Source organism: Vipera ursinii, assembly GCF_947247035.1.
Source record: "Vipera ursinii genome assembly, chromosome: 2".
Lineage (NCBI taxonomy): Eukaryota > Metazoa > Chordata > Lepidosauria > Squamata > Viperidae > Vipera > Vipera ursinii.
The window spans coordinates 277,503,908-277,529,591 of NC_139513.1; the positions used below are offsets into that span (position 1 = coordinate 277,503,908).

The following is a 25,684-nucleotide window of genomic DNA, read 5'->3' on the forward strand; positions in this document are numbered from 1 at the left end:
GATAATTGGAACACTGCTATCGTGTCCTCCCTCGTCCTTCTCTTCATTAAACTAGACATACCTAATTCCAGCAACCGTTCCTTATATGTTTTAGCCTCCAGTCCCCTGATCATCTTTGTTGCTCTTCTCCGTACGCTTTCTAGAGTCTCAACATCTTTTTTACATCGTGGTGACCAAAACTGGATGCAGTATTCCAAGCGTGGCCTTACCAAGGCATTGTAAAGTGGTATTAATACTTCACGTGATCTTGATTCTATCCCTCTGTTAATGCAGCCTAGCACCGTGTTGGCTTTTTTGGCAGCTGCAGCACACTGCTGGCTCATATTTAAGCATGATTGAGTCGATGTCATTTCCATCTGATTTCTCTTTCCATGCCAATTTCTCCTGTGTGCATTTTTGTACATGATTGATTATGCACCATCACATCATTTTTCATCTTCTAGTGACCAGAAAAGATATTTTCCATAATGATTGTTCCTAACCGTGTCCTTCAAGTCTCTCAACAGTGCAGCCATTGTCACTGTAACTGAGTCCATCCACCTTTCTCCTGGTCATCGATCTCTTTCCAGCATTAGAACCTTCTCCAGAGAGCTAGGATTTTTTGCATAATTTGCCCAAGTATGATAATTTCAGCCTGGTCATTTGTGTCTCGAGTGGGCACTCTGGATTAATTTGCTTTGTGATCCATTTCTGTACTTGCTTTCCCCCATTTATGTCATGCTATGCACACATTGCTTTGGTCCCTACTTTTTTGTGGTACATTTTGCATTGTAAACCCACACTGCAGAATTCTAATGAATGCATATTTTGGCATGGGTGTAGATTTTTGGTTAGGATTATGGTTGGATATCCAGGAAGACTGACATCAGCAAATTTTTAGAAAAAAATCTGATTAGACAAATTCTTCTCCCATCTCTCATTAGACAGAGTGCCCATGCTGTCTCATCCTGTGGCTGAATTTCTCATCCATTCCGAGTATAAATAACATTCCTTTATAATTTTTCATCTAGCCACTGAGTAGATTCCTAGGTGGTTAACGTAAGTGAGCTTGCCATATTGTGTCCATTGCTAATGACAAAAGGATCCCATTCAGTCAAATTAACACAAAAAGGGGGAATACTGGTTATCCTTCATTTACAACCATTCATTTAGTATCTTTTACAACAGCACTGAAAAAAAGTTACTATTAACCAGTATTCTCACTTAACAATGGTCACAGCATCACCACAGCAACATGTTCAAAATTTGGACACTTGGCAACCAGCATGTATTTACAACAATTGTGATGTCCCAGGGTCACTGATTGCCATTTGTGACCTTCCCAGCCAGCTCCCAACAAGCAAAATCAATGAGAAAAGCATGATTCACTAAATGACCATGTGATTCACTTAACAACTGCAGTGAACTGCTTAACGACTGCGACAAAAAAGGTTGGGAAATTAGGTGTGACTCCCTTAACAACTGCCTTGCTTAGGAACAGAAATTCTAGTTCCTATTGTAGGCATAAGTCGAGGAGTTACCTGTGGTTGGCAGAGACACCTCACACTCAGTTTGATAAAGCATTTAATACCAAATGCAGCAATTCCTAGAACGTTGATGGGGTGAGCAGTGTACAAATGAAATAAAATAATAAAAGTTAAATAAATAAGTCACATAACCACAAGTAAAGACTTCCATACTTGAGGCTTGAAGTCTTTTGAATCTTCTTCATTGTTATTAATGTAGAAAAGGGGAGCATGCAAATAAACATCTGGGGACAATTTGCATTACAAACAAAAGCAAGAATGCATTTCAGACAAATTGCTCCCACCCGCCTTTGATAATTAAGAGAGACCGAATACAGTTATATTTCCCTTGAAGTTGGAATCTTTCAGAGTTATGTGAAAAATGAAGAACAAAACCCAAAACAAAGCAGCCACAAAGACACATTTAAATAAAATTATTTTAAGTAGCCCAGACAAGCAGCCTCGCCCAGGTTAAACCTAAGTCTGTCTGAAGTTGCATAGGTATATGAGATAAAACCAGAATGAATAAATAATATTTTTTTATACATTTCCTTAGCTCACATCGGAAAAACTAGTTAAATAAATTGTTCCCGGGTTGTTGTTTTTTTAGCATTTTTGCCACAGATGTTAAGTGAATCATTGCAGTGGGTAAGTGAAACATGCTGTTGTTAAGCAAATTCATCTTTCCCTTCCCATTGACTTTGCTTTTGGAAGCCAGCTGGGAAGCTGTGCATAAGGCACTTTTGTTAGTACCAATGTAACTTCAAACAATCGCTGAACAAATGGTTGTAAGTCGAGATCTACTACCTGTAGATCTTTGCTTGCTTTAACATGAAAGGATGAATTAATTGAACTTCAGTACTGCATACTTTAAGTAGGTCTTTAGGAAAATATGGCAAGTTTTCAACATTAGATAGCAGCTTCATTCTCATCCCAGTTAAGCTGAAGTTCCTGATTTGCAATTTTTTTCAGAGCGTGTACTACATGCTGTTTTAATTGAAAAGAGTAACAGGAAGGATCTCACATTGAAAAGCTGGTCACAAAGATTATTTTAGAATGGTCATTGCTGGCCAAGTTATAGACTAACATTTCACTGATTCATACAGTCAACCATCTACTAATTCATTTATGCTGAAGTGGCCTTAATTGGTCTGAAATAAGCTCAAGTAATAACATTTTAATGTGATGTTTAGACTGTCAGCGTTAGTTTTAATTTGGACTAGAACACGATCATTCTTTTAAGTGCTCTTTGAAGTGGGGGCTTATTTCCAAGTAATTAGATCAAGTTGACCAAGAAATTTGTGTTTAGTTTTATAATTCTGTGTTTTGAGGTTGAGAAACACTAGTATGATTCACAATATCTGATTATGAAAACCAAATGTTTAACTGAATCCTAGCAAATGAACGAAAAGGCTACCTGAAATGGGGAAACAGCACTAATGAACATATATACGGTAATCCTTGCCCAATAATTGTTTTCTCTATTCAAAACTGGCCTTCAAACTGCTTTTCTCATAAAATTCCCAACAGTATGAATTGCTGATCTGGTCATTCAATTATAATTTTTAGCTGGGCATAAGATGACAAGAATCAGTTTGATTCACATTTCTAAACCATCACTTGATATTTCAAACTCTAGTAGAATTCTACTAGAATTCACATATCACATTCACTTGTAACATGGTTTGCTAGGTTGTGGCTCAGCATGTTGTTTGAACTCAGCTTGTTGTGACTTATTCAATAAATGCTGAACAAACTGCAGTTTATTGAATAGCTATGTTTGGTTTGGTACATATAAAGGTAAAAGTAAAGGTTCCCCCACACATGCATGCTAGTTGTTTCCAACTCTAGGGGCCGGTGCTCATCTCCGTTTCAAAGCCGAAGAGCCAGCGCTTGTCCGAGGACATCTCCGTGGTCATGTGGCCGGCATGACTAGACGCCAAAGGTGCACGGAACGCTGTTACCTTCCCACCGTAGTGGTCCCTATTTTTCTACTTGCATTTTTACGTGCTTTCGAACTGGTAGGTTGGCAGAAGCTGGGACAAGTAACAGGCGCTCACTCTGTTACACGGCACTCGGGATTTGACCTGCCAAACTGCCGACCTTCTGATCGACAAGCTCAGCGTCCTAACCCACTGAGCCACCGCGTCCCTTTGGTACATAGACCACCCCAAAATACATCTCCAAAATATGGTCACATTATTTATCATTATATTTATTTACAGATAGTTCTTGACTTATGACCGCAGTTGAGCCTGGCAATCATGGTGGTTGTAAAAGCGGATCATCATGTGACTGACCCAATTTAAAGACCCTTTTTTTGCAGTGATCATTAATCACATTCCACTGTGGTTAAACAAACCCATTGTTTATAATAGGATAGTTTTTGACAGAAACTGAAAGTAAATGCTAGTTTTTGGCAAAAACATTGTAAATTGTGGTCACATGACTGCAGGGCACTGCAAATGGCCATACTTGCTGGCCAGTTGCCAACCACCCAAAATGTGATCATGTGACCCTGAGGGGAGGCTTTTAGAACCGTGTCATAAATCCCTCAGGGGAGGGTCCATCAGAACTTCATATGGTTGCTAAGCAACCAGTCATAAGCCATGGACTACTTATGTTGCCTTTTATTTTGTGTAACTCAAAGGGATACAATAACACCCTTGCTTCTTTTCCCCCCATAATAATCCTGAGATGGATTGACTGAGGAAAGTGACCAGTCACTTATGCTTATGGGAGGTCTCCTGGTTTCCAGCCCAAATGAGACTAAGATTCTTGTGTAAACTTATTTCTCTATGGCAGCTCTTTTCAAGCTAGTGTCCTCCAGATGTGCTGGGACTTCAGTTCACCATTCCCAGCAAGCAAAGCCCTTTGTTTCAGCTGATTTATAAGAGGAAATGGGAGGAGTCTGAATCACTAAGGCAGAAGGAGATCATTGCTTCATTTCTTGCACTTTCCTTTGTTAACAGAAGGTGTTTTCAGAGTTAGTACCCTTCCCACTGACTTCAGTGTAAATGAGAAAGGCTAAGCCGGCCTTAATGTCTATGAAGATTCTCAGTCATCCAGGTCATGGTTGCCCCAAAAGTGCTTTTTCAAAAAGCAACTTGGCTTTCTTGCTTTTTCCTTGAAGACATTTCTCTGTGCATCAAGAAGCTTCTTCAGTTCAGAAGAAGCAGCTTCTTGGATGAGAAGCGAAACGTCTTCAAGGAAAAAACAAGAATGTCCACTTGCCTTTTGAAAAAGCACCTTTGGGACTTAAGCTGGTTTTAATGATTCAGCCATGTGATCCTATTGTTCAAATGTTCATATTTTCACTTGCAGAGCACCACCTCCCACAGAACATTGTCAGGCACAAATATTTGGGAATTCGGCACACCCAATGCACTGGGCAAACTATTCTACCAGTGCAATCCTAAATTACTTTATTCAGTTTCAGTGAGTCACAACTAAATCTCGTCTATTGTGATGAAAAAAGTGAAACAAATTATTTGAAGTAAGGTGATGCAAATCTTGGAAAGTTGTTCCACTTTGAGGAAAGCTTTGAGCACCTCATCCTCTAGAAACTATTCCTCTGAGAGTATCTACAGAGATTCTAAATCCTCATGGTTGTCTCAAAGGTGCCTTTTTCCAAAAGGCAACTGGATTTCCTTGTTGTTGTTTTTCCTTTGCAAGTGTTTAGTTTCTCATCCAAGAAGCTTCTTCAGTTCTGAATGAAAAGTGAAACATTTTCAAAGAAAAAAACAAGAACGTCCAGGTGCCCTTTGGGGGGAAAAAGAGCATCTTTGGGGTGCTCCTTTGAGAATAGGCCCCTTATAAAATTTAATCAAAATATGAGTACTGCTTTGCTTTGCCCTGCTTCTTAGCCCCTCTTTAACACAGCTTCTCTGGCCATAGTTACCAAACTTTGATGAACAAGCATGGTTGGAGGTACCATCTGCCTTTTTCAGTCCTATAATTCTGATGTACTTTCTCCAGCAAACTGTTTTGAAGAAGATTCTTCTGACTTTGGCAAGTATGATGGAATGTACTCTGGATTCCCAAGGAGGGAGGGGCTGCATTCCAGAGGACCAAGAGACAGCAAAGTTTAAATTGTTTGGTTGGGAGAGAATTAAGACAGCTCCTTCTTAGCAATTTTCAGAGTGTATGTTTGAGCATGGAAGTAGTTGCTTTAGTTCAGTAAGATTTCTGTCTATCGGTGAGGAACAATAAAGGAAACTGCTTAGAAGTAAGTCTACTTACTTCTAAGTAAGTAAGTCTACAACAGCAAGAAGCTCCAATGCAACATGAACAGCTTTGTCAGTGCAAATTGTGTGGTCTCTGCTTGACATCTCTTCAACATGAACCCCTTAACACAACCTGGGCTTACCTTGTAAAAGTCTACTCTAAAGTCTGTGCATCTTCTCCATCGATTCACATTACGGTTGGATATAGATATAATATATTAATTTACAACTGATGATGCAGTTGCATGTGGATTCTATTGAACAAGGGTATTCAATACATTCCAAGTATAGAATAGCCAATCTGATTCTTTGCAGATTTATCTGAAACTCATAATATCATGGGAATCCCATTTCTTATTGTTTTGAATGTTTTATGATTGGCTTGTTCTTTTTTTAAACAACGCCCAGCTATAAAACTTAGAAAAGCATATTAGACAATAAAACACCAGGCAAAAGGTTTATTTCTATTTTCATTAGTTGGAACTAGTCAAGAAGACGATGAGGAAGAATAAAAGCTCACGTTCAAAGACAATGTTTCCTGCTAAAATGTGAGTTTATTGGTGCATTAAAAATCTGTTATGAGGAAGAATTCATGTGTTGCAATTTGATATATATATTCATTGTTTTGTGTGTATTTCACTTTCTCTCTGTATTACCCTTTATGGTTCCACTTAATTAGTTTGTAAGGCACATAACTGTTCATAAACATCTCTCTTAAAATATGGATTAGGGCTGCTGTTTCAAGATGCATCTTTGAAACAATGGCTATTAATACACCTTTCATGTGTTTTGAATGATATTTTTGTTTCCTGCTTCCATTTCCTTCTTTCCCCCCAAAATATACATAAACCTTTCTTCCTCCTGATTTTTGTGGCATACATGCTCTTAGTCCTTAACAAATACAATCTACAAATTTGTTACACATCTGTGCATATACAGATTTTAGGTTGTGCATGATACGGTGTGATTTATTTCATTAAATATTTAAAAGTGTATATAGTGTAAGATTTTCACAAGTTTCTAGCCTTTACCCACAGAGATCAAAATGCGTATTTCTATACAATGTCCATAAATCCAAGTCCATACACTGATTCTTTTTACTGATGGTTATTTCATTTTTCAAGATTTCTGTAGCCCTTATGGCCAAATGGAAGGGATCCTAGAATCAGTACTGTAGTCCTTGATTTATGACCACATTTGGGACAAGAATTTCTGTTGCTAAGCAAGGTGTTCAATGAGTTGGCCCGATCTCACCATGTTTTTTGCTAAGGTTGTACACGAACCACTGCAGTTGCTAAGTAAATCATGGGGTTGTTAAGTGAATCTGGCTTCCCCCATAGACTTTGCTTGTTGGTTGGAGAGCTTGCAAATGGCAGCCCCAGGATGCTGCAATAATGCTGGTTGCCAAGCACGTAAATTTGATCAAGAGATAGTGGGAATGCTGCAACTATCATAACTCACTTTTTTCAGTGATGTAACTTCAAACAGTCTCTAAACGAATGGTTGTAAATGGAAGATTGCCTGTATTGAAAAGCACCTCAAAAGGCCATCTTGTCTGGTGCAGGAACTTTCAGATCCAACCTCTGAAGCCGTCCAGAGAAGGAAAATACATTTGATGAGGTAACTTGTTCCACTTGTTGACAGCATTCACTACTACATCCTTACTATATATGACCACTACAACGAAAGCCTTGCTGTCTTTCTCAATCTGTAGCCTCGCCTCTCTTAATCATATAGGAAATGTCTCGTTCTTTAAACCCTTTTTACAATTTTGCTCCACTGTTTATTTATCCCAAGTTGTTTATCAAGTTTCTCCTTCAAGTGTTTTGACGCTTTAAGCCACCCAGAGAGCCTTGATTCTGCATGATGCAAAGCAGATTCTCTGTCACTCGCACGGGGATCCGACTGCACGTTTGGCCCAAGGCCCAGCAACCTTGCCTTGTTTCCCAGGCATTGATGCTCAGGATCGCAGCCTGGATTTGGAAAACACACACACACACACACACACACACACCCCGGGAAGATGAGGAGCGCCGCAATTCCCAAGCAGGGGCGCGCAATTTCTGGCCAACAAGAGGTCGGCGCCTGGATTCCCCGTCCCCCCTTTCCCGCCTCCGCTCCAGCCTCCAAAGAACAAAGCGAGGGAAAAACGAGAGGGCAAAAGGCGACGTGTGAACGCGGGGCGGGGAGGAGCCAGCCAGCCAGCCGAGGGACTTTAGGGAATGGCTCCTCCCCAGCCGCCCGCCCTCCCCCGAAGCGCAAACCCGGCCTCGCCGCGCCGCGTGTGTGGCGACCGGGCGCGCGGGCTGCAGCCGCAGTATTTAAACAGAGGCTATGAGGCCAGGAGCGGCAAGGACGGTCGACCCAGCTCGCTCGGGAGGCAGAGAGATTGGGGAGGCGGGTGGGGACGGCGACGGAGGGGAGGGGAGGACGAGGAGGAGGAGGAGGAAGAAGAAGAAGAGGTGGGCGAAGAAGAGGATAAGGATGCTGGTCCCGCCGTCGCTTGTGCTCCGACGGTTACACGGAAGGCTAGGCGCGGGAAAGTTGTAGTGGGACTGCAGACCGTCCCTTTCCCAAAGCCGAGAAGCCCATTCACCCTGACTAGCCTGAAGGGACGAGGGGGAACAGACGCCCCTTGCCGAGCGGATCCCTCCAAACTTTTCCGCCGCTCTCGCTCGCTCGCTCGCTCCTCCTCGGCGTTCTGAGGTGACCGCCGCGCTTCGTGCGCCTCCGGCTCCTCTCGGCCGTTTAAAAAAAGAATTTCCCGCCCGCTGTGCCTCGCCACCATGCCGTCCCTTCTCTTCCTCGGCTGCTGCTTCGGCAGCCTGGCAGCCTGGCTGCTCTTGGCCATCCCCGTCCCCGGTAGCAGCGCCCCGGGCGCGGAGGCGGCTGCGGCGCCCGAAGAGGAGACCGCGCTCCGGGTGCTGGTGCTCCTGCCCAAGGACGACGCGTACCTGTTCTCCTTGGCGCGGGTCAGGCCGGCCATCGAGTACGCGGTGCGGAGCTTGGAGGCGAACGGTTCGCTCCTGCCGGCCGGTTACAAGTTCCGCCTTTTCTACAGCGACTCGGATTGCGGCAACAGGGCGCTCTTCAGCCTGGTGGATATGGTCGCCTTGAGGCGGGAGTGGCCCGACCTGCTGCTGGGGCCGGTGTGCGACTACGCCGCCGCGCCGGTAGCCCGGCTAGCCTCGCACTGGAACCTGCCCATGATCTCGGCCGGCGCGCTGGCCGCCGGCTTCAACCCCAAGACGGGCGAGTATTCGCACCTGACCCGGGTCTCGCCGGGCTACGCCAAGATGGGCGAGATGTTCCTGGCGCTCTTCCGCCACCACAAGTGGACCCGCGTCCTGCTGGTCTATCACGACGACAAAGAGCAGCGCGGTTGCTTCTTCGCCGCCGAGGGGGTCCACCTGGTCTTCCGCGAGGCCGGCTTGCACCTGGACGACTTCGCCTTCGAAGAGAGCGGCAAGTACGCGGACGAGGCGGTGCGCGCCATCCAGGCCGGCGAGAGAGGTGAGGGGGAGCTCCCGGCGGGATCGCTCGCAGGGCTTTGTGCCTGGAGTCAGGTTTCCTAGCGGGGCTGCCGAGCGGAGTGCCGGTGAAGCAGCGCGCAATCTAGGACGGGAGGGATCCCGAGGCCACTGCTCCACAAGTGGATCTATAGGTGGGGAGCGTGTGGATGGGACAAGGCGTGTCACGGGATCGGCGCGCCAGGAACCATAGGGCTTTGCTAGTTTCGACTAGAACTCCCGTTCTAATCTTTTTTTTATTATTTTAATTCCATTTATATCCCGCCCTTCTCCGAAGACTCAGGGCGGTTTACAAGCTTAGCAGTAGCCTTCATTCTATGTATATGCCTGCTTATTAGGGCTTTCACACACACACACACCCCAAGCGGCATTGTTACAAAGTCAGCTTAATTGCCCCCAACAATCTGGGTCCTCATTTTACCTACCTCGGAAGGATGGAAGGCTGAGTCAACCTTGAGCCTGGTGGGATGCGAACCTGCACTAATTGCAGGCAGCTGGTGTTACTTAAGGAGGCATTAGCCCACTGCTCCACCAAGGCTAATCACCAAGTCTTTTCGGAGTTGTAGTCCAAAACGGCTGGAGAGCATCGGGTTGCCTGCGGTTCGTCTCCATTTTAAGCTTCGTGCTATATTCATCCTGGGAGGGTGCCACCTCTAGCCGTATTTGCAGAGCTAGTTGCAAATATTTACTCAGAAGTAACTCGGACTGAGTTCAGTAGGTCAGACTTATTCCCAGGTAAGAGGACCCCATAGCAATTGCAGCTTCTGCTCCTCTTGAGCTGTCCTTGCAAATTCTCTATGGGGTAAGTCGTGCTCCTGTTGGAGGAAGGGAGGGAGGAAGGAAGGGATTACGAATTACACAAGGCTGAGATACGAACAGAGATGCATCTTGAACTAGACCCAAGATCTCATTCAAATACACCTGAGAACTCACGGGATTCTCTTTTATCCTTCACCTGTCACTCTCTAGGGGTGCTACATGTGAAAAAAGCTTGCTTATTAGACTTAAACACAGTGTGGTGTATTAATTGACAAAAGAGGGGAAAATGGAATTTATGACAAAGGAGATAACTGCTTTTTTTCATACTTCATATAAAGGTATCTTGGCACCTAACCAAGGAGGGAGCATCCAGTCAGTAGGAACATTTTTGCAAAACAGAAGCCGTAAAATTTCTGCTAAAGCAATATGGGCTTTATGAGGGAAAGAGTATAGCATCACTAGTTACATTTTTCTATTGAATTCACATTCACTGTGAATGGGACTTTCCATTGAATTGAATTCACTTTCCACTGAATTCATATTATCTGAATTCACATTAGTGAAGCCACATGATTGACCCAAGGGAGTTCTGGATGGCTATATAGCATATAGCACGTCAGACAGTAGTGTGATGCCTTATGATGCCACGCAGCATGACAGACTAGTAGATTTGTCCTATGACATCAAGTCCTCTGTTAGCAGTCTATCAATGGGCTGTGCATGTAACATCACTAATGTGAATTCAGTGGAAAGTGCTTTGCTTAGAGAAAAGAAGTAACTTGTGCACTGTAGCAACTCTGCAACAAGTGTAATAGTTATTCAAAAAAGCCCAGAGATTGCCTGCCGGCATGTTAAATACATACTTGATATTAGTATTTGATTTACATATTTATATTTGATTTACAGTCAATTTGATTTGTGTTTAGTTAGAGTAAGTAAAGAACATGAAAAATGTCTTTAACAGGTAAACTTGTATAATTTGCCTTAAATTACCTTGTACCCATAATTTTCAAAATCCCAATCCATCATATTTCCGTTTTACTTATCTCCTCCATTTAATTTGTCTACAACAGACATTGATGGCAATATCTTTAATCAAATTCTCAAGAGGATTTACAAGTAAATGTAAAAAATAAAAACATGCTGATTTTTATGCATTGTTGCCACCTAGTTGCCCCCAACTCTACCCCGAATTAAGGGACTACAGGGTCGTAAAAAGGGAGGTGTTTTTTTGTTATATACCTTTTCTGTTTTCATGCTTATAAAATGAACAGTGATTTCCAATAAGATTAATTATTCACTTGCTTGAAATTAAGGGTGCAGATAGATTATAACATTTATTTGTTTATTAAAATTTCACTTTCTGTATACTGCTCCAGTCATATGACTCTGAACCATATAAAGTTGAAATTTGTTATCGTTCTGGTTTATACTTTTTTTATAATGTGCCTGCATACCCAGAGTTGGTACAATTTGAACTACAAATTGGGAAGCTCAAAAACGCCAATCAACAAAAACCTCAGTAAGTAGTTTTAAGAAACTTTTAAGAACGTAAGAAGCCAAGTTTAATTGTATCTTTGTATGGAGGATGGAGATAATACTTCTGAGGTTTTGTAAGGAATTTAAGTAAGATAATGTACGTATGCAAGTTGCTGTAAAGTACTATGCAGATGCTGTATATTAACTCCTTTATGTACTTTTTCCTTGATCACACATTTTCTAATGTTTGGGTAGTTTGGGAAGTAATAGAATGGGAAATTTTTGGAGCTGATCATTTAGAAAAGTGTTTTTTGGGGGTTAGATTAGCTTCATGTTAAACTATTATGACCTGTGTTTCTCCATAAGTTTCTCCATTGTTCTTTTATTTGTTCATTAAATACCAGCACGCATGTTTGTTTATAGTTCTACTTATGGTAATAGCATCTAGATTGTATGAAACAGGTGGTTAAGCATAAGTAATAGCTATGAATTGCTACCTACAACAGAGATTGGGTAAGCCTATCACTGTCTAAAGGGACGCGGTGGCTCAGTGGGTTAGGACGCTGAGCTTGTCAATCAGAAGATCGGCAGTTTGGCGGGTCGAATCCTGAGTGCCGCGTAACAGAGTGAGCGCCTGTTACTCGTCCCAGCTTCTGCCAACCTAGCAGTTCGAAAGCACGTAAAAATGTAAGTAGAAAAATAGGGACCACTATGGTGGGAAGGTAACAGTGTTCTGTGCGCCTTTGGCATCTAGTCATGCCAGCCACATGACCACGGAGACGTCCTCGGACAAGCGCTGGCTCTTTGGCTTTGAAACGGAGATGAGCACCGGCCCCTAGAGTTGGAAACGACTAGCACGCATGTGCAGGGGAACCTTTACCTTATCACTGTCTAAACTCAAACGAAATCTAGTCATTTCAGATAAAAATTGGCTTCTATTTTTCTTGCCAAATTTTATTCATTTCATTAACTTATTTTAGAAGTACATAGTTTTTCCCGTTTTATTGCTTTGTTACACAAGTGGAAACCAGAAATGTTTGCACATTTACAAGAAATGCACTTGGATTATGATCAGTAAGCTCCTTTGCTCCCTTAGATTACAACACAAGTGGTTCAGTTTAGTATAGATACAATAGCAATTTCCTGAAGATGAAATTGGCCCTTATGAGACAACAAGATAGTGAAGCAGTCTATCTCACCATGTCTCATCAAGAACAAACCACAAAGCCCCGAACAGAATCTATTAGAAAAATGCTCTGGATGATCAGATAAGTCTTGAGTTAACTTCAAAGTTACGTTCCTTTCCTTCCTGTGTTACCACCTCAGAATTCCTGTTCCTCCCTTTGCTGTCTTCTCCTATTTCCATTTACTGTTTATATTTGTCAATGAAAAAATGAGCAGGATTTCCCTCTGTTTCTTCCTGTGCTTCTCTTGGCATCTGGCAGATATAGCAGACTGTCTTCCCCCAAAGCTTAGCTCATTGTCATGTTATTTACCTGCATGGCGGTCTTGCCCAATCTGTTGCCATTTAGATGTGTTGGAGGACAACTCATCTGGAGCAGGGCTATGAAAGGTGGATTGAGATGATGCACAAGAATACCTTCTGAAAATGGTATTATTATTTGCCTGTGCTTCAAATACTTATTTCACAATATCAGCACACTTTTTATTTTGCTCCCCCTGCCCCCATTTTTCCTGTTTTTATTCAAAATAGGAAGTTGTTCTCCGATAGGTCAGACATGGATGACTTTTGGACTCCTTTAGTTCAGCAGGGGTAAAAAGTGAGGAAGTCACTGTTACAATAAATGGCGGATTGTGTTGGATTGTTTGTGGCATGGACTTGTCAACCAATTGCCTGAAATAATAACCATTTCCAGAACAGCCCTATTATTTTGTTGCAGCTGAAAACAAGGACAAATCTTGGTTCACCTAAAGACTCAGACATTTATTGAGGCATAAACAACTAACGAAGTGGACTGTAGTTCACAAAAAGCTTGTGCTGTAATAAATATGTTATTCTTTAAACTCCCTGGAAGTCCTTGTGGTATTTATGAAATATGGATCCAGTCACAAGGGTTGAATTCATAGCTGTCATGGGATATGTGTGTATTAAACACATAGTTACTCTTATGAGATTCTACTCAGAAAATCTGTAAGCACTGCAGAACACGAGAAAGTCCATATCTGTAAAAGCAATGTTCCAAACACAAGAATATAAGAAAGCTGCAGTAGTGTTTGATACATACTTTATGCTCACTATATCCCTTGAGTAAGCCAGATGTTCACAGCAGCAAATGTAAAGAAAGTCAGATCTACCCACAACTAGTTTAAAGTGGCATCCACATCCATTAAAATCTACAAAAGGTTTTATAATATCTGGAATGGATTTAAATTACAGGTAGCTGTCAATTTGCAATCATTCATTTAGCAACAGTTTGAAGTTACAACAGCATTGAAAAAAGATAGACGAAATAGACCAAGAGAAGCTTTGACCCTTCATGCTTAATGTCCGGATCAAAGTTTTCCATTTCTGCAAATGTTTGAAGCTTAGATCATGGAATAATTGGAGCAGATTTCTAAACTTTTGCAAATATAACAGATTTTGGCAGAAGCAATGGTTGCCACCATGTGGTTCCTCCAGAAGAAGATCAAGGTGTTCAAATAACATCTGAATTTATTGTAGAATCATAAAATTAAAAACCGATCTCAAACATAATCTTTGTCCAGTTTTTGCTTGGGGTAAGATCTCCTGAAGCATTTTGACTAGCCAGCCTCTTTGAACACCTCTAAGGAAGAGAACCACAACCACTTCATGAGGCAGCTAATTCCACTTGTTGGCAAGTCTTACCATGAGAAAATTCCCCCGATGGCTATATGGAATGCCTGCAATTTCAACTCATTGGTTTTGCATGGCTTGCATGTCACTTGTATGACAGTCCTTTAGATATCTGAATACTGTTACTCTACTGTCCCTCGGTCTTCTCTTCCACAGATTAAACATATACAGTTCCCTTCCCTGTTCCTTATAGGATTTGCTTTCCAGTTTCTTCAATTATCTTGATGGTCCCTCTCTGAACTTGCTTTGATTTGTTGATGTCCTTTTTAAGCTGCAATGACCAGAAGGACTGACCAAGGCAGGGGAGTGTAAGACGATTACTTCCCATGTTCTGATTCTATGCCTCTGTTACTGCATCTTAAGACTGTATTTGCCTGTTCAGCTGTATCACATGGTTGGTTTATGTTCAAATTGTGATGTACAGAATGCAACACCCAGATCTCTTTCAAACCTATTATTGCTAAACCTCCATCCTACTCGGTTGTTTCATATTTTTTTCTCCCCAGTCACAAGACTTTATACTTCTCTCTGTTAAATTTTAACTTGTTCATTTTGACCTTATGTTCAAGTCTATCTTCAAGTTTTTATCGTCAAGGGTTGTTGTTTTTTTTATCTTCTTTTTCTAAAACATTAGCCATTCTTCCTAAGTGATCTGCAAATCTGGTGAAAATCTCAGCAACTCCATCCAGGTTCATTGCAACTTTATACCACTTGGAACAGAGTCGTGTGACACTCCACTTGAGGCTACTTGATTTTGGTGTAGTTGGTAGACTATTTGGAGGAGTGCTCAGTTGGTCAGATAGGAGCACACCTAATAGTTGGATCATATAGTCCATATTTTGCCATTTTATTAATGGGGATGTTCAGAGGATGATGATAATGATGACGACGAGAACAATGATGATGATATCCATTCAGTTGTGGCCAACTCTTGGTGATTCTATGGGCCAGGTCTCGCTACATCTTCCGATCTTGCACTTCTTTGGGTTTTTCTATGCTCTGAATGGTGTCAGATTTGGTGGCCTTTCCTTTTCCTTTTACCGCTAACTCTTCCAAGCATAATTGCTTCCTCCAGTGAATTCCCCCTCGTGACATGGCCAAAATAAGCGAGATGCAGTTTTGTGTTCTTTTGCTTTCCAGTGACATGTCTGGTAGATATTCATAACATTTTATCAAATGCTTTGCTGAAATCCGCTATGTTCAATGCATCTCCTAAGGTAGTAACTTGTTAAAAAGAGGGGATAAGGTTAATCTGTCAGGGCTTGCTGTGACAATCCCACGCTGGTTTTATAAATAGCCATTCTACCCAACTGCTCACAAATGTGCTGCTTGACGACCTTGGACATCATACTGACAGGCCTATAATTTCCTGATTCCTCCTCCTTCCCTTTTCTGCAGACAGGGACAACATTTGTTCTCAGCAGTTCTCCAGAGGTTCTCAAGAGATTACAGTCAGTGGTTTTGCAATCATCTCAGATAGTTTCTATGGTACCCTAGGATATAATTCCTCTGGCCCTGGAGACTTGAATTAGTTTAAGTTATCTAAATGCCCGCCACTTTTGTAAATAGCATAATGATAAATACAGATAATACAGTGCCCTCCAAGCAGGTATTTTAGATGTGAACGGTTTATTATACTTGATTTTTTTAAAACAAAAATGGCATTATTGAATGAAATACACTACTGATTAAGGTTGATGCTGAGGAAACCTCATTCCCAGCACTTCTATACTTAAATTTGTACAGGTGGTCCTCAACGTACAACCACAGTTGAGCCCAAAATTTATGTGGCTAAATGAGAAATTTGTTAAGTGAGTTTTGCCCCATTTTATGACTTCTCTTGCCACATTTGTTAAGGGAATCACTGCAGCTGTTAAATTAGTAACACAGTTATTAAGTTAACCTGGCTTCCCCATTGATTGGGTTGTCAGAAGGTTGCAAAAGGTGATCACATGACCCTGGGAACACTGCCACCATCATAAATGTGAGTCAGTTGTCAAGCAGCTGGATGTAAATCATGGGACCATGGGGATGCTGCAACTGTGTTGTACCTTTGAATGGTCAATAAGCGAACTGGTTTAATTCAAGGACTACCTGTATTATATATAGTGATGGCTAGCTTGAGATGGGAGACAAGATTTGATGGTAAACGTGTCAGTTTGATAGGGGAATTTCTGGATGCAATTCAAGGTGCTGGTTATCACTTTTAAAGCCCTACATGGCACGGGGCTAGATTATTTGTGGAAGCATCTTTGCATGAGGGTATCTGCCTGTCCCACCAGATCAGATAGGTAGGATCACTCTTAAAAGTTGCCATCTTGAAGGACCTAGGAAATGTGTCTTTTCTTTGGCATCCCCTGCCCTATGAAACATTACTCTCCCTCAAGACTCAGAAGGCCTCCACTCCACCTTTCAACTCTCTTGGAAAGCACTCAAAAGCTGGCTTTTTTATTTATTTGCACCCGTGCCTCTATTTTTGCAAACAACCCTAGGCAGTGAACATATTCAACACAACTTTCTCCTCCTGTTTTACCCGGGACAACAACCTTGTGAGGTAGGATGAACTAAGAGAGAGTGACTGGCCCAAATTCCCCCAGCTGGCTTTCATGGCTGAGTGAGATTTGAACTCATGGCTTCTGCTTTCTAGCCTACTGTCTTAACCACTAGGCCGAACTGACTCTCTTTGCCCCAAGCATTGGGATAACTGGAGTTGGAGGTGAGTTTTGTGGGTCTGCATTGGGGAAATTTGGTTGCGGCACTGAGTTTTTCTGCTCTTGTTTATACATATTGTTTTATCCTTTGGCTTTGAGCCACCTAGAATTTGGTTTTAAGATAGATGGCTATAAAAGGCTGTAAATAAACAGATTTGCAAACTGGAAGTTTTAGGGAGATACTTAATTTCCTTTGCTCGCACTAATTTTGCTCCCTCTCCTACCAGAGCTTACAAAATATTTCCTCGGCATGAAAAGAAATATAGGCATGGACAGGAGAATACAGAAGTAATTGAATAAACCACCACTGGCCTCTGAACCACTCTTTGTATCTCTCTATGCACATAGATAACAAATGGAAATTTCCCATTATATCTTCCGTTCCATCTCAAGACATTGTATAATATTAAATGGGGGAAATGGATTTTTTACTGTTGTTTTTCAGACTAAGGATAGCTTCTTCTTGACCCAGACAATTCCTTTTGATGATATACTCCCACAAAAACATTTCTTAAGAATCATCCTTCTTTTTAAGGCCTTTGGTTCTAGGAATGTTAAAACTCCAGTCGCCTACCCGAAAGGAAATGTTGGAAGGACAGCAAAAAATGTGATGCTTAACCTTTTATTCTTTTATAGTGATGCTGCACAGAGTGAGCGTCTGAGGGATGCTTCCTTTTGGCACTTCTGAATAGGGAATTTTTTCCCCCTGTCAATCTGCAAGATCCTACAAAGTATTAATAAATAACAAAAGCATTTTGAGGAAATGGAGTGGTGACATGGTGCACATTTCAGGAAAACAAACCAGCAACAGAGAGAGAGACAGCATTTTACTGCTTCATATAAAACAAAAGATATGCACTTAAGCTTAATGACAACATTGCAAATCAAGTTACAGGTGCTGATAGCCGATACATTACATTGAGCAAGGGTCTGCCTTTGTCACTTTTATTTATTTTGTGCATTTCTTTTACAGTATTTAGAGTCTGCCTCAGTCAAAATTGGACATGGATGGGGTACAATAAAACAAAAAACAACAACATGAAAACAAGATATAAATGAACCAATAAACCACATCATTAACCAGGATTGCTGTTAATGATCAGGCTAGATGAGCAGGATTGAGTTCAGCAAGCCATTGCCCAATTTATCCTGGTGTTGAACATCAAAGGGCTTCTGTTTTAAGACCACAATTGAGCCCAAAATTTCTATTGCCAAGTGAGACATTTGTTATGTGAGTTTTGCCCCATTTTACTACTCTTTCTTGCCATAGTTGTTAAGTGAATCACAGCAATTGTTACGTTAGTAACATGGTTGTTAAGTAAATCTGCTTCTCCTTTGCCTTTGCTTGTCAGAAGGTTGCATGACCCTGGGACACTGGAACCCTCGTAAAAATGAGTGAGGTGCCAAGCAACTGAATTTTGATCACTTGACCATGGGGGATGCTACTACATTGGTTGTAAGTTTGGAAAATGGTCATAAGTCACTTTTTTTAGTTCCATTGTACCTTCAAACGGTCACTAAATGAACTATTGGAAGTCAAGGATTACCTGTAGTAAGCATCACTTTCAGGTGGACCTTGAAACCTCTTAACACCCGGCTTGATGGCATTGTTTCCTGAAGAGATGAGCCATTGCATTTTGTACCAACTGTTGCTTCCAGGTTGCCTCCAGAGGTATTCCCATCTTGGACACATTACTCTAGTCCAGCTTGTTTTTGAATGAACTATTGTTTTTTTTTATAAATAAGTCTTTATTTACATTTCATGTTAAAAACACACACCATACACCAGCAAAGACAAAAAAAGACAAAAAAACATATACAATATACAGAAAACGAAGAAATCAAAAAATTGGAAACCATTTCAAAAAAATCAAATTGTATCTACTTCTAAACTGACAATTATATTCCACTCACTAAATCTCTTATAACTATCTAACTTCAAAGCTTATTCATTAACAAAAACTATATCACTTCATTTTTGACCAACCTCCAAGCCACCCTCATTTCTTTAATCTTTTATCCATCCAAATATACCATTTATTCCATGATAGAAATGCTGGTGTCTCTTCTTTACCCTTCAACTTCTTGGTCAATGTGTCTGCTTCTGCACGATCAAATATTCTCCTAATTATAGCTTCATCCAGCGGGGTATGATTTGCCTTCCAAAATTGAGCATACCCTATCCTCGCTGCCGTTAAGATATGTAAAACCAAATACCATATTCCCCTCTTAATATTTCCAGGCCTGAAGCCAAGCAGATACGTCTCTGGTTTAAGATCAACTAAACACCCTGTGATTTCCTCTATCCATTTTTGGATCCTCGTCCAATATCTAACCACTTCCGGACATGTCCACCATAAGTGATAATACGTGCCAATCCCTTTACCACACTTCCAACAATCGGCCGACAATCCGGGGCACATTTTGGAAAGTCTAGCTGGAGGGAGATGCCATCTATAAAGCATTTTGTATATGTTCTCCTTATATGACGTGGAAACCACCAGCCTCATATTAATCCACCAAATCTCTTCCCATTGAATGAACTATTGTTAAGTAGGATCATAAATTGGTGCAGAGAAAGCCTCTTTTTGCTGTGGCTTCTACTTGTTGCTTAAGCAGGCTGAGTCCGGAGGAATCCCAAGTCACTAAACAACTGTTTTACGATCCGTAGTAACTACCAAAACTAATATTAATAGATCTTTCTGATGTTTGTTGACAACAAGCAACTTCATATTGGCTTTGTATTTATTCTGGGTTTGTTTTGCCTCATCCAGATTCTCATAACTCCAGACTACTTTTGTTCATCCTTCATTCAGCCTGCATGTTATGAAAGTCCTCATCTTTTTACCAGGTGGATTGTCATATAATTAATTATGTTAAGCCAAGAAACTTGGAGTCATTGAGCTGACTTAATTCCCCAAAATCTTTACTTGGGAGAAAACAAGTTCTAATAACCTATTTGGAAATCTAGCTCATCTTTCTCCAAAACCTACTTTTCCTTTGACCGTGCCTTTAACCATGGATATAAAAACTGAACAAAGCAGATTACAATAGCATTAATGTTTATATATCAAGGAGCTCAGAGATTGCAATATATTAAAGATCTTAAAATACCTAGATAACTCATTTTTCTCTTTTTGACTTCCTTGAAAAAGAAATACAGTAGTAAGAAAATATTCCCTTTTCTATTGCAGAAAAAATGACCTTGAGTTTAAACGTTACTCAGGAAGTCTCAGCAATATGCAGTAATGGGGATTTGTTCATAAATTGTCTGGATAAACAAATGTCTAAAAATCCAGATAAAGAGTTTTAGAGATGATCTGCAATGATCTATTATACTTGATGTGAACAACTATTTCATACCTATCTTGGAGGTACCTAGAAAAGTAACTGCTGACCAATTACGATCTAGGAAGACTTGTGAATAAATAAATGGAAACTTCATCTAAAGAAAAGAAAAATATTCTTTGAGGCGATTATGATTGTTAGTCTGAAAAAAAATGTGCTTGGCAAATAGTGAATGGCTTCACACCCTGCTTTAAGAATTGCTCCCAAATACCCAGTTGGCGGGTATGGCCAAAAATATTTTTGTCCACTTTAAGGCTAAGTAAATTTCTGGGAAGAGATTATGACAGCTTGAATCTCTTTTGAATCTGTCAATTGAAAGTCTGGGGGGGTTTTTTAGAGCTGGGAAGAGGAATGGTTTTCTGTGTCCCTTAAAACTGATGTAGTCTGATACCAACAGCATTTATACGGATTTTGTCTTCTATTATCTTTAACTCTTGGAATGAGTTGCAAGTGCATTTTTCATGCTTTGAACACATTATCTGAATTTTGAATCTTCCCCTTTTTTGTTTTTATTTCTGTCTCATTTTGTCACATTTTGGAGAACTTCAAAGATTGTACATTATTTTGTGTTCTTTTGGTTTGCCCTGATATAGGTTTATATATTTGTTAGATTTACAATGTATCCCATCTTTTGTTCATAAACTCAAGGCAGCATATATAATATTTCTATCCATTTGCCCCACAATAATCTTATAAATTACTCTGAGAGGAGGCTGTTACTAATCATTTATAACTTAGGTGAGAAGATCTAAATTTGGAAAATGCCTAACACGACTTAGAATAAAATAGAATAGAGCTGGAAGGGACCTTGGAGGTCTTCTAGTCCAGCCCCCTGCTCAAGCAGGAAACCTATACCGTCTCAGACAAGTGACTGTTTAACTTCTTCTTAAAAATCTCCAGTGATGGAGCACCCACAATTTCTGGAGGCAGGCTGTTCCACTGGTTAATTGTCCTCACTGTCAGGAAGTTTCTCCTTAATTCTAGGTTGCTTCTCTCCTTGACTAGTTTCCATCCATTCTTTCTTGTCCTGCCCTCTGGTGCTTTGGAGAATAATGTGACCCCCTCTTCTTTGTGGCAGCCCCTCAAATACTGGAACACTACTATCATGTCTCCCCTATTTCTTCTTTTCTTTGGACTAGCCAAACTGAATTCCTGCAGCCGTTATTCGTACGTTTTAGTCTTCAGGCCTTTGATCATCTTAGTTGCTCTTCTCTGAATTTTTTCCAAACTGTCAATATCTTTTTTGTGATATGGTGACCAAAATTGGCTGCAGTATTCCAGGTGTAGTCTTACCAGGGTTTTATAAAGCAATACTAATACTTTGCATGCCTCTGTTTATACAACCCAGGATTGTATTAGCTTTTTTGCAGGCTGCTGCACACTGCTGGCTCATAGTCGAGCGATCGTCCACTAGGACTCCAAGGTCCCTCTCACAGTTACTGTTTTTAAGCCAGGTCTCACCCAATCTGTACTTGTACCTTTGATTTTTCCTGCCTAAATGTAAAACTGCTTTTCTCCACGTTGAAACACATTTTGTTGGATAGGTCCCATTGTTCAAGTTTGTCAAGATCTTTTTGGATCCCGAGTTTGTCTTCTGGGGTGTTGAATACTCCTGCCAGTTTAGTCTCATCTGCAAATTTGATGAGTTCCCTCATCTAAGTCATTTATGATAATATTGAGCAGTACTGGACATAAGACCTTGTTGGCATATCACACCCTTCCCCAAAACAAAAGAGAAACAATTATTTATCTCCCCTCCACCTTGAACAGTGGCACTCAGTGACAAAGCTGAGGCTAGCCCTGAGGTTGAGGCCCAGGCCTCAATTTCAGCCCTAGCATGACCACTGCCGTGCAAAAAAGGCCACTTCATTGTCGTTCCCAAGGGGCACAAGCCTTGGGGAACAACACATTGGCCCAGGATCTACCATGCACCACTTATTTTCAGGTTGTGTTCTCTGTTGAGAGGCTGCTCCAGGTTGCACAAGGCCTTCGTTCTGGAAGCAGCTTTAGAGAATGCTCTTCAATAGACTCTGCAGCCTCCGAAAATCACAGGAAAGCATGCCCCGCTCTCGTGCAATTTTTGGAGGTTCCATAAGCTACACAAAAGCACCATCCATTCTCTTGTGGCCTCCACAACCTCCAAAAATCATATGAGAATGGAATGAACTTTCAAGCATAGTTGGTGCCAGGTGTTGGTAAATGCTGGCATATTACTCAAAATGTTGTGACATGTCGCTTTTGACACATGTGTTATAGGTTTACCATCACTGATCTATCCAATGCTTTACGTAACTAGTCAGATCCACACTGGTCACTATATGGACAAGTAACATCCATTTGGACCTGCCCCTGGCGATCCACCGCTCTTTTAAGGAGATTCCAATGAGATTCCTTTGGTAAGTTGCAGGAGCCTTCAACAGAGAGATAATACAAGCTGAAAATAAGCAGGGCATGGCAGATCCTGAGGAGCACTGTGCCATTGCGATAATTGTGTTGTTCCCAAAGACTTGTGTTCCTTGGGAACGACAATGAAGCAGACTTTTTGCGTGGCAGTGGTGATGCTAGGGCTGAAATTGAGAGAGGGAGAGAGATGCCATCAGAGTCTATCCACCTTATTCATTGCCTTCCTTCTTCTTACCCAACTTTGCCAAACATGGCTGTTTTTTCTAGTCCATCATCTGCTCATATCACAGGTCCAAAGTATGCAAATTTCTGGAACAGTTCATCTTTATTAGTATTTATTTTAATGCTTGCATAAAATCAGGTGCTTAATGCTGGTTAATTTAGAAACTGCTGTCCTGTAAACGTGTTGGTGAAAGTTGTCCTTTCATTGACTGTATTTTCACATTGAATATCCTGGTCTTGTTGATGTCCTTTGTATAGCCATGAATTAAAAACAAAAACAAAGCAGCCAGAGGACCGTCTGTGTCATTGTCTCCAGCTGTTCAGAAACTTGACAGTCTGTTCCTGGTCTTTGAGGAATGGCTTCTTATCTCTCTTTTCCATTTATTTCCACCAGTTGTGATCATGTGTGCCAGCAGTGACGCAATACGGAACATCATGTTGGCTGCACATCGGCAAGGAATGACTAGCGGAGATCATGCTTTCTTCAATATTGAACTTTTCAACAGTTCGTCATATGGTAATGTAATTTCTGTCTTCTTGGATTGCAAGATTTTTCTAAACACTAACATTTTAGTAATGGTGTCACTCTTTAAGCAAGTCATTGTAACCTTTCAAACAAGCATTTGAGTTATGACATTTGGCAAAAAAAAGGAAGCAAACAGACCCATAGTTAATACAGTGGAAATTAATTCTGTTTATGGTTGCTTCCCATGCTGTTTTCAGAAACTTGCTCTTCTGTATAATGAGTTACTTAGTGAGAAACAGTTGTTTGTCTGAATCCTCTGTGAGCTCTATAGCTCAGGGGTGTCAAACTGGTGTCCCGTGGGCCAGATGCATCACACACCCTGGTACGGCAAAGGCAAAAACGTCGTGATACGTCACGTTACATCACGTGACACGATCGAGTTTGATACCCGTGCTATAGCTGGTTTTGAATATGCATTACTGTGATGCAAGACACAGCATCACACACTGACTGACTGAAGCATCATTTGGCCTTCTTAAACTATAAGATTTATAAAAGGTCCACCAGATAAGCTTACTGTGTTCCCCCGAAAGTAAGGCCTACCCCAAAAATAAGCCCTAGCTTGTTTTGGGGGGGGGCTGGACCTAATATAAGCCTTACCTCCAAAATAAGCCCTAGTTTTGGGGCGAGGCACACACCTAAAATTCAAGCTAGGGTGGGAGTGGAGCTGCCCCACACGCCCTGCACCCACTTATCTTGCAGCCAGGTCTCTCCTCACTGGCCCACTTCTTCTCCGGCCAGGCCTGCATTTCTCAGTCGCAGGCCTTTCCGGAAGGCCTATGCAGCCAAAAACTGAGCTATGGATTCAATCCATAGCTCAGTACTTGGCTGCATAGGCCTTCCGGAAAGCCTGACTGCAAAATGCAGGCCGGAATGCAGCTGCAGAATGAAGCTGCTGCTTTGGCCCCAGAAGAGGTGGACCGGCTGGGTGAGGCTGTCAGTGCTGGAGTTGAGTGAGAAATCTCCCCGAAAATAAGACCTGGTGCCTTTTTTGGAGGCAAAAAAAATAAAAAATAAAAATAAGACCCAGTCTTATTTTCAGGGAAACATGGTACCTCCTAGTAATTACATAGGCGCAATTCTTGCATTTGCTTGGTAGCGATATGCAAGTGATTTGTGGTGGTCTTTCAACTTTTCAATTTAGCCTGTACTCCTGGGCTTTCGTTGTGGTCTCCTCAAAATGCTAACCAAGCCTGATCCTGCTTAGTTTCCAAGCTAAGAGAAAGCCAGGTGCTGTCATCTGCTGAGACCTAAGTTAGTACTGATTCATTGGTTAATTAAATGCCCTTATGTCAGTGTTGCTTCTTAGCAACCACATAGATTGAGCGTCTCCAGGATGATCTGCCCAGCCTGGCCAAGGTTTTCCAATGGGGGCTCGTCACTGCTGTAATCAAGTTCATGTGTCCTGCTTGTTGGTTGTCCTCTTTAGCTTTCCTTCCACTTTTCCCAGCATTGTGGATTTCTCAAGGGGAACTGGGACCTTCTCCATAGCGTGTCCAAAGTTTATTAGTTGAGTTTGTCATTTGTGCCTCAAGGGATAGCTCTGGATTAATTCCCCCTGTTCTCCTGTAATGGCTTGTGGGCATAACCTTGGGAGACAGGAGGAAGTGTTGGTGAGATAAGAGGTCAGCAGCTGAGCCCACAGAAGGAATGGGAACCTGGCAAATGTCTCAGAAGGGATCCTGCCTAGTTTTACGGAGCATAAAAGTGAGAGGGACCAAATATATTTTCAGGTTTTCAAGGTTCTGTTAACGCAACCTTGGGATAAAGATAGAGCTAGTATTTCTGGGTATGCTTCTTGTCTGGACTACCTTGCAAGGCTGACATTTCCAGATGTTTTAATTTACTTCCCTTCATTTCAGCCAGCATGGCTAATGGACATATTGCCCAGAAATAATGGGAAACATGAACACATCTAGAGAGCACTAAGTTGGGGAAGGCTGTATTTATATATAATGAAGCAAACTTTGGAAGTAACACTGACTACAAATAAAAAAACCTTGATCAGAAAAGCAGACAGTTTGTTCTTTCCTATCTGCTGACCTCATGCTCAGAATTGTAACTGTTTTTCCCTTCAATATCTTGTTTGGGTCATGCTTCTTAATTTCAACAACTGGAAATTAGCTGAGTGTTTGATGA

At 41.4% G+C, this 25,684-nt stretch overlaps 1 protein-coding gene across 4 annotated transcripts in view; it reads left to right on the forward strand.

Moving 5' to 3' along the window:
* The first annotated feature begins 8,138 nt into the window (after nucleotides 1-8,138).
* NPR3 (natriuretic peptide receptor 3) overlaps nucleotides 8,139-25,684 on the forward strand; it is a 76,724-nt gene continuing 59,178 nt past the window's right edge. For all 4 annotated transcript variants that reach the window (XR_014491375.1, XR_014491376.1, XM_083354064.1 and 1 more), the window contains exons 1-2: nucleotides 8,139-9,244; nucleotides 23,414-23,536. Coding sequence is in view for 2 of the 4 variants with exons in the window: in XM_083354064.1 (XP_083210190.1) it covers nucleotides 8,518-9,244; nucleotides 23,414-23,536 (850 nt within the window). In the remaining 2 variants the exon portion in view is untranslated. The remainder of the gene's footprint in view (nucleotides 9,245-23,413; nucleotides 23,537-25,684) is intronic.